The sequence below is a fragment of the Ambystoma mexicanum genome, chromosome 14 (genome assembly GCF_040938575.1).
Source record: "Ambystoma mexicanum isolate Mex_15411 chromosome 14, UKY_AmexF1_1, whole genome shotgun sequence".
Lineage (NCBI taxonomy): Eukaryota > Metazoa > Chordata > Amphibia > Caudata > Ambystomatidae > Ambystoma > Ambystoma mexicanum.
The window spans coordinates 29,340,240-29,359,310 of record NC_090940.1 but is presented as its reverse complement, the minus strand read 5'-3'; the positions used below and the strand labels follow the sequence as shown (position 1 = coordinate 29,359,310).

The 19,071-nt window shown below is 51.0% G+C and overlaps 1 protein-coding gene across 1 annotated transcript in view; it reads right to left on the bottom strand.

Moving 5' to 3' along the window:
• BAZ1A (bromodomain adjacent to zinc finger domain 1A) overlaps positions 1–19,071 on the bottom strand; it is a 956,777-nt gene that overhangs the window by 703,389 nt on the left and 234,317 nt on the right. The window contains exon 14 of the mRNA XM_069638454.1: positions 13,603–13,768. Within this exon, the coding sequence (XP_069494555.1) occupies positions 13,603–13,768 (166 nt within the window). The remainder of the gene's footprint in view (positions 1–13,602; positions 13,769–19,071) is intronic.

Genomic DNA, 19,071 nt, shown 5'->3' with positions numbered 1-19,071 from the left:
TGTCCCAAACGCTTTCCAGCGTAACCAATAAAGAGTTGATCGTCCACTCTGAACCGGGACATGCGTGAAACATAAAAGCTTAAAGCTCTCCTAGGATCAAGCCTAGGGAGCCTCTCCTCTTCCTTACCAGGATGCGGAGGAGGATAGAATGCCAACAACCTTCTGAGCCAAATGAAATTCCGAAACCACCTTCGGAAGAAAAGAAGGACGAACTCTATGGACAACCCTGTCCTTATGAAATACAGTGAAGGGTGGCTTAACTGAAAGTGCCTGTAACTCACTCACTCTGCGAGCGGAAGTAACCGCAACCAGAAACACAGTTTTCAGAGTTAACAGCCTCAAAGGACAAGAATGCAAAGGCTCAAACGGAGCACCCATAAGAAACTTAAGAACAAGGTTTAAATCCCAACCGGGCACCAGGAAAGGTGACGGAGGGAACACATTAGTGAGCCCTTTCAGAAACTGTGAAATTAAAGGGATTTTAAAGTAGGAACACTCTTCAGACGAGCGCGTAAAGATGGACAGCGCCGCCAGGTAACCTTTAATGGTACCCACTTGCAAGCCCCTGTGGGCCAAAGAAAGTAAAAAAGGACAGAACCATGGGGATGTCACATGCAAAAGGATCCACATTCTGAACTCTGCACCAGTCGCAGAACTTACGGCAACGGTACAGAGACTTTGTTGCTGGCCTTCGGGCCGAGAGCAACACCTCCATCACGTCTTCAGGGAGGTCCCAATCCTTACACCTCAACCTTTCAGAAGCCAAGCGTGAAGGTTGAGGGATCTGACCTCTAGATGGAGAACCTGACCCCCCCCCTCCCGTGAGAGCAGATCGTCTCGGTAGGGAAGACGACTTGGAGGGCAGATGGACAAGTCGAGAAGGTCCGGGTACCACGTCATCCGAGCCCACGCAGGAGCAATGAGGATCATCCGGGAACCGAACTTCCGTAACCTCCGCAGCACTTGCGGGATGACGGGGACTGGAGGAAACGCGTACAGCAGCGGGAATGACCACTCCACCACGAACGCGTCTCCCAAGGCTCCTTTTGGAGGAAATTCCCGCAAGCAGAACCTCTTGCACTTCCGGTTGACACTGGAGGCGAAGAGATCCACTTGAGGGGTCCCCCAAAGAGCGAAGATCTCCAGGAGAATCTCCTGAGGCAACTCCCACTCGTGAGAGATCGTGCTCTGCCTGCTCAGAGCGTCCGCCGTCACGTTTTCGTCTCCGGCCAGATGAACTGCCGAGATCGAAACTTCCTGCTGGATGGCCCAGAACTCGAGCTGCATCGCCTCCCTGCACAGAGGAAGTGATCCTGACCACCCCCCTTTTTTGTTGAGGTAGTGCATGGCCACTGTGTTGTCCGTCAGGATCAGGACATTCTTTCCTCGCACAGTCAGCAGAAAAGCCTTCAGGGCTAGCCCGACGGCCCTCAGCTCCAACAGATTGATATGGAGTCTGGACTCCGACGGAGACTGTCAGCCCGTTGGCATGAGCTCCCCATCCCATGAGGGATGCATCCGTCACGATCGTCACCTCCGGCCAGGGAAGCCAAAATGGAGCCCCCTTCATCAAGTCGCCTTCGACGGCCCACCACAGAAGATCCCAGGCGACCGAGGGCGGCACCTGAACCGGGTCCGACATCCTGCCGGAGGACTGAGACCATTGCGTCTTGAGTGCCCACTGCAAAGATCTCATCCGCAGGCGAGCCTCTGGCACCAGAAGAATGCAGGATGCCATGAGGCCGAGCAACCTCAAATACTCGAACGCTGGGAGCGTCTGGACATGCTGAAACTTGTGCACCATCTGCTGAATGTGAAGAGCCCTCACCTGGGGAGGAAAACACTGCCCCAGGGACGTGTCGAGCACTGCTCCGATGTACTGGAGCCGCTGTGTTGGCGTCAAATGGGACTTCTTTAAAACTGAGGGAGAAGCCCAGCCTGTGAAGGGAGTGGCAGGTGACGGACAGATGATCCAGGACTTGCTCGGGAGAGCTCCCCCTGATCAACCAATCATGCAGGTAGGGGTAGACGTGAATCCCCCCCCTTGCCTGAGATGCGCTGCCACCACCACCATGAGCTTGGTGAAAACCCTCGGGGCGGAGGTCAATCCGAACGGCAGGACCCGAAACTGAAAGTGCGAGTCGCCAACCGCGAACCTCAGGTACTTCTTGTGCTTGGGATGGATCGGCACATGGAAGTAGGCATCCTTGAGGTCGAGAGACACCAACCAGTCCTGAAGCTGAAGGGCCTGGAGGACTTGAGAGAGAGTAACCATCTTGAACTTGTCCTTCCTGAGGAGTTTGTTCAAACCGCGCAAGTCCATGTTGGGTCTCAATCCCCCGTCTTTCTTCGAAATAAAAAAAAAAGGGAATACCATCCCTTGTTCCTCTCCGCTACAGGCACCAGTTCTATGGCGCCTTTCTCCAGCAGGGCTTGAATTTCCTGCGCAAGGAGCAGATCCGGACTCTGCAAAGAGAGGTTCCCCGGTGGTTTGTCGCGAGGCCTGTGCCGAAAAGGAAGACAGTAGCCGTGGGTTATGATCTCCAGAACCCACACATCTGAAGTAATGGCACGCCACTCTACAAGATGCTGCGCCAGCCTTCCCCCAACCGGCGAACCATGGGACATGGCCTCATGACTGAGTGGTAGCGACTGCAGCGTTACCTGAGGGCAAAGAGGCAACTGCCCGAGCAGCCTTGGCACCACGGGTACCCTGTAGTTCACCTCTGGTACCCCTGCGTTGGCCTCTTTGACTGCCAGCTCCTCTCGCTTTACTGAAGGACGAGTAATAGCGAAAGGAACTACCCCTCCATTGCTGTCCCCTAGGACGAAAAGGCAGAGGTTGGCGAACTGCAGCGACCAACGACTTTGCTGCAGCTTTTGAGGTCTGCAACCTCTCAAGGCTCTCGTCAGCCTTGCTGCCAAAAAGGTGTTCACCGTCAAAGGATATGTTGAGGAGCCAGGACTGCACATCAGGAGCAAACCCCGACTTCCGCAACCACGCAAACCTGCGTATCACGGTGCTCGCCGCCATGGACCAGCTGACGCATTCAGCCATGTCCAAACCCGACTGAACGAACTCACACATGGCATCCTTACCATCCTGGAACATAGCAAGGAAACCATCCCGTTCGTCCCCTTCGGGAATATGTTCAGCCGCTAACGCAACACAGTTCCACAGAGTGTGTGTGAAACCAGACAAGGCACAAATGAGTTGGCCGCCTGAAGCGCCATACCACCAGAAGAAAACACTTTCTTCGCCCAACAATCAAAATGTTTGTCATCCCTATCAGGAGGGATGGTAGGGTACGACGCCTGCTTTGCCGGGGCCGTGGCCGCCTGCACCACCAAACTCTCCGGAGTGGGGTGCCTGGTCAAGTAGCAGGGGTCGCTACTGGCTGGACGGTATTTTCGCGACAAGGACCTGCCCACCGCCGGGCGACTCTCCGGAGCAGTCCAAGCCGCCGCCGCCACCCTGCTCTGTAGAGCCATATGAAACGGCAGTACCGGGTCAGTTGGGGGACCAACATCAAGGATGTCCGTGAGATCATCCTGCATCAACTCCCCTGGGGGAGCAGACCAACCCAAGTACTCGGAAACCCTAGCCATAAGGCGCCGGTACGAGGAATCGGCATGAGAGCCAGGCTCAGGCCTACAAAACTCCACCTCCGGAGAGGTGTCCAGTCCACTGGCATCATGCAGCGACTGCCTCAAATCGTCAAACTGACTATGGCCCGAGACAATTTCATCTGGAACCTGACTAGGAACCAGGCCATCAGAATCCTCATCCACCTCCGAAATATATTCCAGGTGGCGAAAAGAAGGCACCTGAGAGTGCTTGCTCTTAACCAGAGCCTTCCTAGGGGGTTCCCCCGTGCCACGGGGTACCTCCGACACCCCGACCTCGAAAGGCGTCGAGGGCGTCGAGAGAACAGGCATCGGCGCCGAGAGGATTGGCGTCGACGTCAGATGCAGCGCCGCCAGCATCGACGGCGTCGACACAGTCCTCGAAGCCGGAGCTCAGAGCGTGTCCGACGACCTGAGCGTCGACGGCTTTGACGACTTCCTCGGAGCCGGAGCCTCGAGAGAGCCTGTCGATGCCCTCGACGCCTCAGACGTCGATGTCTTCCTCGAAGACATCACAGGTGCACACGGTCTCGAACGCGTCGAGGACCGGGACCTGGAACGGGTACGTCGAGAACGAGTCCCCTTGTCCGAACGGGACCTCTCCCGTGACTCGTGCCGACCACTCTTGCAAGCGGTGTCTCTCGACCTCTCACGACCGACCCCACTCGGGGGCACGGACGGCTTAGTACCCTGCGACTCGAGAATCGCCAGCATTTTCTTCCCGAACGAAGCCCATTCCTCCGGCGTCGCACTGCTGGTGGGGTAAGCGACGTGCCGGGCAGAGTCTTCAGAAGAGGACCTGGAAGACGACCGCTGTCGGTGCTTCCGACAATGCCTCGAAGAGGCCGAGGAGTGGCGAAACCGACTCCTAGAAGGAGACCCACGAGACTTCCGACGATGACGCGGAGAGTCTGCTCTCGAATCATCCGTCGAAAGCCCCGCAGACTTAGACTTTTGGGGCTTGGACACCCGACCTACCGACAACTTCTTACGTTCACGTAAGGCTTTGGACGTGAGCGACTGGCAGTCGACACAGTCATCCGTGTCGTGGGCCTCCCCGAGGCACCAGAGGCAGGCGTTGTGCGAGTCCGTCACCGACATCTTGGACCTACAATCCCCGCACTTCTTGAAGTCCGGACGCGGGGTCGAAGACGAAGTAGAAGACATCTTCACACAAAGGAGATTCTCACAAAAACGAACAGGTTCGAAGAACCGAGAAGAACAGAACTCCAAAGAGTCGAGGCGTTAACCCAGATTCACGAAGCAACACGTTCGCAGAAAAAACAGAACTGAGGCTACGGGCGTCATGCGTCCTACTTATTACATCGGATGACGTCGGAGAAGGTCCTCGACGACGGCGCATCGACGTCATCGACGCAGGACACAGACGCCGAAAAAAGTTTCCGAAGCAGCACAGCTGTGGCGATTACCAGTCATAGATATGGACTACATTGGAGGACCCAATCCCCTCGAATAGGTCCATCTCCTCAGCAGAGGAGATGTGTCCTGGAGGACTTCGACGTATACAGTCCCCTCACCCCCCTTTCTTCGCCTCCAGAGGGGACGTCTCGGGGAGATGATCGGTGTTAGGCAAGATTGTATGCAGTACCCATTGGGTGCACTACAATAACCCTGACCTCCTGGAAATAGGAAACCAACCTTTGCTACAAGTCTGTACTACACAGGTTGGTAGCTTGTTGAGAAGCCAGGCTTATCTCAAGAGGGGTCAATGTGAGCTGTAGGAGAGTTACAGAGATTCACAGTGACAAGTATTCAAATAAACTCTTACACACAAGGTTTCTTGAGTAAACAATTATTAATGTATTTACCAGTCAGTTTGAGTAAGCCTTCAGAAGGGGGCAATATAATAGTAACACAAATACGACATGCATTACTTACCGTAATAGCATTTCTGATTGTATCTGCTTAGATTCACATGCTGTGCATATGGTCCGTCATCCAGTGGTAACCGCAGAGTATTTCATCTAGTCTTTCGGGGACCGAAAGGGGACGTCAGCATAGGCGTGTCTGTAACCCTATCCCTATCGTGACATGTGTAGTACCCAAAATCCCTCACGCGGCGAGGTCCCTCCGATTGTATTTTTTATGCCATGAGGGAGCCCAAGGCTATAGTGAGTGAGTACATAAACAGAGAAAATAGTAAGACGTCTATGTTCCTTCCACCCAAACGGGGCGGTAGGGAGGGCGCATGTGAATCTAAGCAGATACAATCATCAGAAATGCTATTACAGTAAGTAATGCATGTCTTCTGATGCTTGTTAATCTGCTTAGAATCACATGCTGTGCATAGACTAGCGAGCAGTACCCGGAGTTGGAGGTGGGTTGTGAGCAGGAACAGTAGAAAAAAGGTGTCTTAGTACTGCTTGTCCCACTTGAGAATCAGCCCTAGAACGAGTGTCTAGGCAATAGTGTTTTGTAAAAGGTGTGTACAGAACTCCAGGTTGCCGCTTTGCAAATGGACTCAAGAGGAACATTTGCAATGAATGCTATGGATGCCGCAGTGCACAGGGTAGAATGTGCTCTAGGCTTGAAGGGCAGTTCTCTCTTAGCAAGAGTAACAGTGTGATGCATTTGACAATCCACCTTGAGATAGCCGATTTAGAGACAGGATCCCCTTCTCTACCAGCTGCCACAGAAACGAAGAATTGTTTAGTCTTTCTTAGTGGTTTAGTTTTTTCCAGGTAAAACATGACTGCCCTGCACACGTCTAGTGTGTGAAGGCTTCTTTCGGCCATGTTAGTAGGGTTCTGGAAGAAAGTGGGTAGTTCGATTGACTGGTTCACATGGAAATTTGAAAAAAATGTAGGCGCAAACCTGGGATGTGTGCGCAGAACTACCTTATCTTTGTGGCCCGTAACAAAGGGGTCTAAAACAGAAAGAGCCTGTAGTTCGCTAACCCTTCTGATAGAAGTGATAGCCACCAGGAAGGCTGTTTTATAAGTCAGGTCTTTCAGACTTGCTTTATGCATAGGCTCGAAGGGAGCTCCCATGAGCCTGGTTAAAGCCACATTCAGATCACATCCAGGGGCTGGGTGAGAGATAGGGAGGATAAATCCTCTTAACTCATTCCATAAAGGCTTTAATCACTGGTATCTGCCAAAACGATATCTTCTGCTGTGATGTGGTGTAGGCTGACAAAGCAGCCAGATGAACCTTTAGGGAATTGAAGACTAACCCAGAGTCCAGCAGGTGGGTTAGATACAACACAATGTGTGAGGGTGAACAATCGATAGGATTGACACCCTTGGAATTGCACCAGATGATGAAACGTTTCCACTTCCTAGCATAGCAATAGCGTGTATTAGGTTTCCTCGCTTCCCAGAGTATGTCCATGCACCTCTGAGGGAGTTGCAGGTGTCCAAACTCTATGATCTCAGGAGCCAGGCTGCTAAGTTCAGGGTTTGGGGGCACAGGTGTAGGATTTCCCCCCTGTCCCGAGACATGTTTTACAGGAAGGGCGGCATGACTGGTGGGGAGAGGGACATTTCCAGAAGGTGAGCGAACCAGGGTTGGCGGCCCACATGGGGGCCACTAGTATCATGGTAACTGGTTGAGACGGGGAGTTTTGGGGAGGAGGGGAGCATAGACAAATTTCCCCGACCAAGTTATCCAGAGAGCGTTCCCCTTGGATCGCTTCTGGGAGTACCTGGAGGCGTAGTCTTGGCATTGGGCGTTCTCCTGAGTAGCGGACAGGTCGATCTCTGGGAACACCCATTCTGCGAAGACGCTGGATACAATGTCTTCGTGCAGTCGCCATTTGTATTCTTCTCACAGAGGAAAATCTCTGCTGAGTACAACTGCTAGAAGATTGAGTTCCCCTGGAACACGTTGGGACAACAAAAACATCTTGTGTTTGAGAGCCCATATCCAAATGTCTGGGACAGTTTGGATAGCCCTGGAGAGCGAGGGCCCCCCCTGTTTGTTCAGGTAATACCTTGCTGTAGTGCTGTCGGTTAAGATCAGCACCATCTTCCCTTGCAGTTGAACTTGAAAGGCTTTCAATGCTTTAAACACCACTAATAGCTCCAGTAAGTTTATATGATTGGACGCTACTTGAGGGGACTACACTCCGTGTGCTGTCTGCTGAAGGAGGTGAACCTCCCACCCCGTGAGAGATGCGTCTGTCGTGAGAGTGGCTTCCACTGCAGGGGTGGTGAAGGGTTTCCCCTTCAGGATGTTTTCCCCTCGACCACCACTGCAGGGAGAATGAGGGCTGGCGAGACAACTATCAGATCTTCCCATTGTCCGCTGGCCTGACACCACTGGCTGTTGAGCCACTCTTGCATGGGACGCATGTGCAGCCACACGTGGGGAACCAAGCATATACATGACGCCATCATCTCTAGCAACCGCATGGCTTTGCGCACCGTCACCTCTCGACTGGCTACATATTGAGGAATCTGAGAGAGCATGTTCTGAACCCTCTCGTTGGAGGGGAAGACAAGGCAGTCTTCCGTTCAAATTAGAGCCCCCAGAAATTGTTTTACTTGGCTGGGGACTAGGCTGGACTTCTTTTCGTTGATTGAAAAAACACAGGCTGAAGGAGATCTACTGTTTTTTGGGTGTTCGAAAAACAAGCGTCGAACAAGTCCCCCGTAATGAGCCAGTCATCGAGGTAAGGGTAAACTGGGACTGATAGTCTGCGCAGGTGTACTGCTGCCACTGCCAGGACTTTGGTAAACACCCTTGGCGCTGAGGCGATGCCGAAGGGGAGTACTTTGAACTGGTAATGTCTGTCCTGGATCATGAACCTTGGGTATTTTCTCTGCGCTGGCAACATTGAAATATGAAAGTATGCATCTTTCATATCCAATGTTGTCATGAAGTCCCCCCCGTTTCAGCAATGGGATCACTTCTTGTAGTGTTACCATGCAAAACTTTTGGGGTGTTATGAACTTGTTCGCTGGGCGCAGATCTTGAACAGGACGCATGCTGAGATCCTTTTTGGGTACAAGGAAGTACACTGAATAAATACCCTTGTTTACCTGAAGAATAGGGACTTCCTTCCCCAGCAGTGCTTCCACATCTTGAATCAGGATGTTTAGATGGTCCGGTGCAAGGCGCTATGAGCGTGGCGGTCTGAACTGTGGAGGTCAGGAGAATTCCACGCAATAACCGTGGGCGACCCACTGGTCTGAGGTTATCCCCTCCCATGCCTTGAGGAAAGATGTTAATTGCCCCCCGACTGGGGAGGCATGGGAGGGGACCTGGACTTGGTGGTCATTTCTGACCTGAGGCTGTGGCTCCTCTGGGATTGGGGCTCTACCTTTGCCGCATTTCTGACCCCTTGAGGGATAGTAAGAGGGGCTTCCAGATGTTTGGTTATTGTTGAAGCTGCCTGTGCCGTAGTTTTGACCGGCACAATCTTGTCCACAAATGGACCACTGAGAGTTATTACCCCTCTGAGAAGAGGGTTTTTGTGTAATTTGTTGCAGAGACTTTAAGGTCTCATGCTGCTTCTTGGCTGTCTCCAACGCTTCAACTGCTTTGCCAAAGAGGTTTGACTCTTCGATGGGCATATTAATGAGGGAGACCTGAGTTTCAGGTCGAAATCCCGATGTACGCAGCCATGCGTGTCTCTTCAGAAAAGTCCCTTGTGCAAGGGATCTGCCAGATGTTTCTGCCGTATCCAGGATGTTTTAACCACATTCTGGTTAACCAGTTTCCTTCCGCAACAATGGCGAGAAGCTTGTTCCTGGCGGTTGCGGAACCTCCTGAAGTCCTTCTTGGAGCAGGTTCCATTGGGCATTGGCATAGCTTGCTAAAAGCGTAGTGTTATTAGCAACCCAAATGGTATATGCAGCTTCAGACGGGACACGTTTGCCTATGGCATACAATTTTTTAGGACTCCTTATCCGGAGGTGATACTCCAGTGGCAAGGGGTGCCCCTGCCCTCTTCCGAGTAGTGGTCGCCACCAGTGAGTCCGGGATGGCATGCCCCTTGATGTATAGGGGGTCGGAAGGAGAAGGGTGAAATAATTTCGACTCTTGGGTTGACAGCCCTCGTCTGGGCAGGCGTGACTAAAGATGGAGCTATCCATCTCTTAACAGACGTAAGAAGGGGAATGGATTGACTTGCCTGAGGTTTTTCCTTAATGTCCGCCACAAAATCCTGCTCAGGCAAAGCCTCTTGAGTGGCAATTTTTAAGAATTCTGCTGCCTTTTTCAGTATGGTGTTGAAAGCCATTTGGTCATCCACAGGGGAGGCCTGGCGAGCCGGGGTGGAAGGGGGAGAATCGATGCACAAAATATCAGCGTTCTGATCTTGATGTGACATGGGGTCCTGGCCTTCTTGCTGGGCTTCCTCCCAGTTCTCCATTGTCTCTTGGTGATCTTCATAATTTGAGAAAAGAGGACGACTCCTCTTCAGTATATATGTCCCTGTAGGTGTCCATGTGGGCCACGTCTTCCTGTTGGACAACCTGAGGCTGAACATCTTGTATTTGGAGGTTAGGGTCTACCCAAGCCTTTTTCGGTGGAGGCTGGTCAGCAGAACTGATAATTTGCTCCAGCCGATCCACACATCCCTCGAACTTTTCAGCAGTCCATTTGGCGTCGAGGGGAACTTCTGAGGGAGTCAAGAGAGGCTCCTGACTATCCTCGTAAGAGTCATCGAAATCGCGGCCCAAGTCTGTCGAACATTTTTCTGCAGCCTAGCCCATAACTTTCTGCGGGACCAGGATAAGACCCACTGCCGCTGCGATCCTATCGATGCTCTTCCAAACAGTAACCGAATCCTCGTGAGACAAAGCCTCCGATGATGAAACAGTAGCCCAAACGCCGTCCGCGGCACCAGAAGGCCCAGCGGTCGGAGTGCCGGGTAGAGGCCTAGTCGTAACTTCAGGCCTACTGAGGCCTTGGAAATCGTCGAAGTTTTGGACTCCGAAAGTTTGGTGCGTGTAGATTGGGGAGTAGCGCCCTTATTGATTTTTGTTTGCCCAGTCATGCGCTGTTGCGGATGCGGGGAAGGCTTTGGATCTACACGATCCGAGGGAGCCATCGAAATTTTCGACGGACCCATTGGCGCTTCCGCCTTTTTCGACGAAGGCGTTGAAGATGGCGTAGGGGTTGTGTGTTTAGTGCGATGTTTATGTACACCCTTGTCGCCGGGTGTAGTCCCTGTAGCAAGACCAGAGTCCGGCCTGGAAGGGTCGGGCGTGGCGGACCTAGAAGTGTCCACCTCAAGGTCTATAACATCCGCATTGGACGTTTGGTCATCCGAAGTACCCCCGTCACTTTCGGCTGGTGTTGCGGTAGGGGAGGGAGGCTCCACGCGCGACATGCTGTACGCGGGCCACCCCTTTACACAGCGATCCTTGAGGTTTTAGGCTTAAGGAGCTTGCACGCAGGACACTGCTTTTCTTCGTGCTCTAGGGGCAGACAGGCGTTGCACGTCCTGTGCTCGTCCCTCCAAGGATATCTGACCCTAAACTTAGGGCAGAATCTAAAAGGAGTCCTTTCCATAGAAAGGGAAAGAAGTGGAAAGGAGGAAAGACTTAACAATATGGCCACCCCAAACCAACTCTCCCTACTTTATAGGTCGGCCAGAGGGCCCGACCACGTGGAAATCCGGCCGTCGGATCTTAGGCGCCGAGACCACAGCCGTAGACTATTCCTCCGTAGTCTTCGTCGAAGAAGTTCTTATTAGGCGAAGTGACTTAACGGGGCATAAACCGAATTTTCAGGAAAAGATAAACAATGTCTCTAGTAAGAGCTCCACTGCAGGGCGACCAGTTAACTGGGTGGAAAAAAACAATCCGAGGGACCTCGGCGCGTGAGGGATTTTGGGACCCCCACAAACCTGGTGTCAGGAAAATAAAGGCACGACCACTGAACTGATACAATACGACAGACTCAGAGCAGCAGTCACCACGTGGTGGCCCGATTACCCATCTGAACCCAGAACTACTGTACATAACTAATTCTAGTACCTGTCAGAGTACCCTTTACACCCTGTATAAAATGATTCTGCATAAAACACCTAGTTCAGCCCTCACAATTAGGGATAAGTGGGCAGAGGATCTGGGGTCGGAACTATACCATGCACAGTGGAGGAATGTGTCTACATACGAGGAATGTCTCCCTAAATTCCAGGTTTAGACTCATACAATACAAGCTACTGAACAGACTATTACACCCCCTGGAGACAGCATAAAATGCCTGGAACGGGGGAACAGACCTGTCCACGGTGCTACTACCCAAATGCTGATTACCTACACATGTTCTGGGGGTGCCCCTCACTGGGGGACTTCTGGATTTCAGTTATCAGAACTGTCAGAAATTGCCAATTATACACATATCCCCACCCCCCTTTGGAGGCACTATTCAGGGGATGGCCTACGTTCGCCAATTAACATCTTTGCACATTTGTCAATATGGGCTGCATAATTGCTAAATGATGCGTACTAGTGAGGTGGAAAGACAGGCTCCCACCCTCCACTAAATCCTGGCTTGTAGACTTAACATGGGCCCAAAACTGTGTAGACACCTATATAGAAACATTACCCTCTACCTCCAGACCTAAAGACATTTGGCCAGAATTTAGATCCAACCTCGCCACCCGTACCCACGAGTAGAGTTCGGAAGACTGGACACATGGTTGAAATGCTCTAGTTGTGTACTGTTGCTATAATTCATACAAATTGCAATCCAAATGTTTACTCACCGTCCTATGTCCATACCCACTTTTACCCTTTTAGAACATTGTATCCGATTCTGATATTGTTTTTGGCGTAACGCACTGTAACTGCCATACATGTGCTACCATTTCTTTGTACTTTGTGAAGCCCTCTTCTACCTCTTAAGACTGGCTGCTCTGTCCATGCTACCAGATGAGACAGCCTTACACTAAGAGTGGAGCTTATGTACTGACTCAGATGTATGATTTTTATGAAGTCTGGTAGAATTTTAGAAAAACTGTCCTAACAATGGGATAGACCCAAACATCTACAACTAGCCAGAATGGCCAGATGAGAATTAGAAATTACAGGAATGAGTGGGAAAATGATTCAGCATGTCACCAGATTATAGAGCCAAGAGAAGACAGCCAGGACAAAGCACAGTCTTCAGTACCACTACAATGCTAGTCCAATCCCTAGAGGGGTGTGGGGTGGGGAGCGGGGGCGAGATTATCAACCTTAGGCGGCCCATAGTACTGCCACTCAGCCTAGACCACTGCCACAAGAAGAGTAAAGGAGATACCAGTAATCTAGATTTGTCTAAACCAGTCAGAACCAATATAGAAGCTGCCATGTAGAATCACAATGCGTAATCGCTGTCAGAGTGGACATTTTGAGGCCACCTCTTGGTTGCCCTGAGCAAAGGAACGTCTAAAATGTAATCTCGCAGAAAGCAGGACTTATAAAAATACAATGGTGCCCGAAGGGGTAGCAAAAAGGTATATTGCCTACCAATGCAGTAAAATGGCTTGCACCCCTGGTGAAGCCAAAACTATAAATTACAGCTCCCACCAGCCTAATCTCCAAAAACAATGTGGGGGGAGTATTATAATCATAAGGCGGAGATGCAGCGGTATGGGCGCCATAAGGGCAACCCAACACCAAATACCTTAGGGTAGAAAGTGTGCGACTGCAGAGCGGGATCAAGAAAAGAATCGCTGGCCAATAGAAGTAGATTGGGGATTCAAAAGAATAAAACAAATGGGGGGGGGGGCAAAAGGTTGAGGGCCCTAAAAAGTGCCCAAAAAAGGGAATTCGGTCTCAAGACACTCAAGGGTTACACTGAATTCATGGAATAGCAGTTACTGAGTACCGGCTCCGGGTCTTGCACCAGTAGATCCACTTGCTCAAAGCTAAAGTGCTACTCTGCTCACAGTCTTGAGCAATGCATTACAGCTCAGCACCATGTCCAAGAAAACAGCCTGCCCCAGGAAAAAGCCCTTCATTTCAGGAAATCAGTCTTGCACTTTCATTGCAGGGAGACAGTAGTACTCACTTTGCAGCAGCTTCTATTCTCTCCCGCCGGTTCTGCTCAGCCTTCAGTTCACGAAATTCTTGCTTTGCCTGCCTCAGTATTTCCACGTAATCCTCAATGAAATCTCGCGTGGAGACCAGAGTTAATAGTTTTCCACAAAGAGCATGTAGGATTTTCAGCTTTTCCCCTGAGTTAAATAGTTAACAGAAAGCAAACATTAACACACTGGTGCAAGAGAAACCTTTAAGTTCGACACTAATCATCAGGCATAAGGAACAAGTTACTTACCTTTAACTATTGTCCTCCAGTGTTAGGCAGGATTGTATGCAGAACCCTGTGGAAGACTGTACCAGCCTTGTCCTCTTGGCAATAGTTAACCCAAAATTTGGCATAAGCATGTACTACACAAGTTGGTAGAGTGACTGAGCAGCCAGGCCTATCTCAAGAGGGGTCAATGTGAGCTGTACGGTTGCAAGAAAGATCTAGGGTGACAAGTATCAAAATAAACACTTACGGTTTCTTGATTAAACAATAATTTATTTAACAGTCAGTTAGAAGGCAGCAAAAATATGTATCAAAAATATACTTCAAAATACACTCGGTTTCTTTAAATCAGTAGATGCACATTTGGGATGGCACACAGATATTTCCAACACCCTCAGATGACTTAAATAACTAGGACATTGATATATCACATTTAAAGAGTGATGTGAAAGAGGAAAATATGAGGGAATAAAACAATGGTTAAACAATATTCTGAAGCAGGTAAGAACATTTAAACCCACCACCCCCAAGTAAATTAACCCTTTCCCAGCTGCACAAGTTATAGAATGTGTGACTTTTGTTGAGGGATAGTTAAAGCAGAAAGTCAGAGGTAAGAAGAGTTTTTCCAGGGAGCCAGGCCAGCCAATGTTAATTGAGCAAAAGTCTAGGTGAGCTGAAGCACTTCTTGCAGTTAAGTAAAAAGTATTGCATAATGTTTTAGAAGTCTTTGTGGAAAATGAAATCACTGTAGGGCCACAAGCTGGGAGGCTTGTGAGGGGCAAAGCTGCAAGCAACTCAGCAAAAGCAACGAAGACAAGTTTCAAGTGAGAACTAGCAAGGCTACACAACAAGAGGCAAGTCCCCTTAATTAACAGTACCTTGGGTCTGAAGAAATTGGTTTCAGCTGGCTTCCATTCCTATGTAGGTCTGTAGATCCTGTTCCTGGTCCTCAGTCATGGGGACAAGAGGGAGGTTGCCTGGGGATTCCTGCACTACAAATTGAAGGTCGGTGGTCCTTGCAGGGCTTCTCTAGTCGAGGTGAATTCAGAGCTTCAGCACAGCAGCAGGGATTCATCGGGCAAACAAACGGTCCAGCAGTTGCAGCAGGCATCTCTTCCAAGTTCTTCTTCGGATTCATTCGTCCAGTGATCAGCTCTGCCTTCCAAGCAAAAAGCCTCACCTTTTATGCAGGTTTTTCCGATTAATTTGCAGCCTAGCTATCACTCATGCAGCAGAGTGGCTGTCCTCCAAGGACAGCCAGCTAATCAACTTTGGGTACATTCCTGTAACCAAGGAGACTAAGCACAGGGAGTTTCGGGCACCTCCCTCACTTCCTGCCCCTGCCAGACATACTGGAGCCAGAGGCGGGCGTCACTCGTGAATCCCCACCAAAGACGAAACGGATAAAGGGACCAAACCTTGTTTGCCACGCAGAGTTAATCTCAAGAAGGACCTTTCCAACAAGAAATGGTGAAAAAAAAGACGACCGGGGCCATTTTGACAAAATGGGGACCCATGCAAATAAAGCACTGCAGCTGCAATTGCAGCCCACGGTAGAAACACACAATGGTAGGACAAAGTAAACCACTGCCACCAGCCATTCATTGAGGAAAGGGTAACAAAAATGTTACATGAGAAACTAGACAAAGGGGATACTAAGTAACCCCTCCAGCACCCTATTGTAAGATTCTGTGCGCTGTGGCTAGAAAGTTACAAAAATGTAATTAAAGTAAATTTCGGTTCACTACTCTTAGAAACAGTAGTTTCACCAAGAGAAGGTATTTAAACCTTTGGGAAATCTAGGAGACTTCCCTGTGCCACTGCACTGAAGGTGCTGGGTCTCACAATGTAAAAGATGATGCCTATGGAGTTTGTCAGACTCCAAAGTCAAAATACCACTGAAAAATACGAGAGTGGTAAAAAAGTCTCAATCGCCAGGTTAGAAATTAAAAATGCTAAAGTGCAGCAAAAAGAGCTAGGGGTCTCTAAGGTAGAAGGGAATTAGCAACATTTCTGAGAATTCTCCCTAACACTCAGCATGGGTCTGGCATGGATTCACATGCTCATGAATACTCCCCTTCACCAGGCCAGGAATCCTTGGTAAAAGAATAAACAGTTTCACTTTCACGTACAAACTGAATTTCGCCACTACGCCAATCACTGAACTCTGGGCCATACTGCATCCATCCAATGACTACCCTCTTCCTAAGCCCCTCCTCTGGCAGCCATCTTCAGATTTGGTAAGCACGTAAAGTTGCAGTATGACCAAGAAGCACTGCAGAGGGGTAGGTGGGAGGGTTTGCATGTGAATCCATGCCAGACCCATGCTGGAGAAATGATAAATTACTCACCGTAGTGACCAACATACTCTTAGTCCTAGTCCACTTTCCTCCATACTGCATGGGCGTCCCTTCCTAGGGACGGGAGGCTGAACCTTTTTAACCAGAAAAAAACCTTCCCATTAAAATTTAGAGGTGCGCAGGGGCGCGGGGGCGCAACCCTGGGAGCATGCCCTGCCCAGACTCCGCCCTCCGGTGCCACATCTCAGTCCCTACAGAGAGAAAGCGGTATCTGATCTAGAGCCAGCATCCAAACAGCAATGCTTGCAGAAAGCCGAAGGGGTGGCCAGGTGGCCGCCCTACTTATAACTTGTCAGGGGACATGCCGCTGGAATGCGATGGCCGTTGCCTTGGCTCTGACCGCATGCTCGTGCATGTTGGCCGGTAGTGGCTTATGCTGTCCCTCGTATGCTTCCTTGATGGCTGAGCCCATCCACCGGGCTAGAGATGCCTTGGATGCCCGATACCCCGGTCTTGATGCGCCGAAGGTGACAGTGCATCCGACTTAAGGAAGCCCCCGGTCCTGTCCAAGTATAATTTCATGGCACACCGGACATCCAGGCAGTGCAGAACTCAGCCTCATCCTAAGGTTCATCAAAAAACGTAGGCAGCACCATCTCTTCATTGAGATGGAAAGCGGAAGGCACCTTAAGTAGGAATGCTGGGCGAGTCCGCAGGATTCCCTTAGCCTTGTGAAAAGTAGTATAGGGCTCCGAGGTGACTAGCGCATGGATTTCCAAGACTCTGCGAGCCGAAGTGAGGCCGACTAGCAAGACCGTCTTAATGGTGACCAGCCTGATGTCCGGACGCCATCGGCACAAATGGTTTGTGCGCCAGGGCACCCAAAGACTACGTTCTGGTGGCATACAGGGTGTGGACTCTTAATGGGTGGGTAGAGTCTGGCAAGCCCCATCAAATGCTTCTAGACTATTGGGTTGGAAGAGGACAATACCTCTTCCTCTGAGTTTCTGTAGCCAATGGCTGCCAAATAAGTGCAGCAGGTGTCCACCTGCACACCCGAGTTGTCGAGGTGCGCCAAGAAGGAGAGCACGTCGTCCAGCATACATGTAAGGGGGTTGATAGCCTTAGAGTCTGTCCAGTGACAGAACCTGGTGCACTTGCTCTTATACTGGCTCCTGGTAGCCTTGCTCCTTATGCCCTGTATGAGCTCTAGATTAGCCTGGGAAAGGCTGAGGTGCCCATGCGTGACATGCTCAGGAACCACGCTGCGAGGGCTAGTTTCTGTGGGGCGGGGTGCATGACCCTGCCCACCTGCTGCGCCAGAAGATGTGCTGGGCCCATCGGGAGGCAAAAGGGTGGTTTCTACGAGAGGCTGAACAGCTCCGAGAACAATGGCCTGGATGACCACCATGGAGCCATCAGAATGAGGCTGAGGTGGCGAGACTCCTTGATCTTGCATATCACCCTGTGCATCAGCGGTGTGGGCAGGAAGACGTATGCCGTCATGCCGTTCGCCTGAATATGAATTGCATCGCCCAGGGCCCTGGGTTCCTGTCCCTGCCAGGACGCAAACTGTTGCCACTTCTTGTTGTCCCAGGAGGCAAAGAGGTCCACCTGGGGGTGTCCCCACCTGCTTAAGATCTGCTGCAGGACAAAGTCGTTCAGTTGCCACTCGCAATTGTCCGCTCCCAGTCTGATGAGCCTGTCCGCCTCCAGGTTGGATTCCCCCGGAAGGTAGACGGCCGTGAGGTAGATTATGATCTCCAGGACCCATTCCCACATGCTGACTGCAAGGCTGCACTGTGGAGGGCATCTGGTACCGCTCTGCTTATTGGCATAGAACATGCTGGTCAAGCAGTATGTCTGAATGAGGATGACCTTGGCCCTGAGAACCTGAAGGAAGGCTGAGCACTAGCCAGATGGCCTTTAGTTCCAGCCAATTGATGTGGTCCTCCTGCCGGGTCCAGATGGCGAGTGAGAGTGAGAGTGAGAGTGAGAGTGAGAGTGAGAGTGAGAGAGTGAGAGTGAGAGTGAGAGAGTGAGAGAGTGAGAGAGTGAGAGAGTGAGAGAGAGAGAGAGTGAGAGAATAATAGACCGCCATGTGAGGTCCAGCTGGAGACAAGGAGGAACGTTTATCATCTCCGCCTGAGAGCGCCGTTCCTGGTTCCATGATGCTGCAAGGTGCAGCTGTATCCTCACCATTCAGAGTCTCATTTGGGGGACGGCCAATAGGACCGCTGCCATGAGACCCAGTAGGTGCTGGTACCACCAGGCCGATGTCAGTTCTCTGCTGAGGAAGTGCGCAGTGGCCCTCCTGATGGCCGTGATCTTGTCCTCCGAAGGACAAAAAACTCGGAGCACGTGTCCCAGATGAAGCCCAAGAAAGTCAGAATCTGCATAGGCAGCAGCTGAGAATTCTTGAGATTGTGCGAAAAGCCCAGATCGTGCAGTGTGTTCATAAGAGCGTGAAAAGTGAGGGGCACCTGATGAGCCACTCTGAGGTAAGGGTAGATGTGGTGGCCCTGGGCCCTGTGGAGGGCCACCACTGAGTTCAGTCTGGTAAAGACCATGGGGCCGTGTTGAGGCCGAAGGGAAGCACATTGCATTGGAAATGGTAGCCCACGAGTCTGAATTGTAGAAAAGAACGATGAAGCTGCCAAATTGGGAGGTGTAGGTACGAGTCCTTCAAATCCAGGGAGCACATCCAGTCTCCCTTGCACAATGTTTCCGCTATGAGCGCTGGCGTAACCATCTTGGATTTTTGTAGAGGTAGGGAGAGGTTGAGGGTGGAAAGGTCCAGCCCAACTCTCAGGCCCGCCTGGTTCTTTTTCTGAACGGCAAAACTCCTGGAGTAGAAGCCCAAGCCTCGCTGGGAGGCTGAGACTTCCGCCACTGCTTGGCTCTCAACGAGCGACTGGATCTCCGC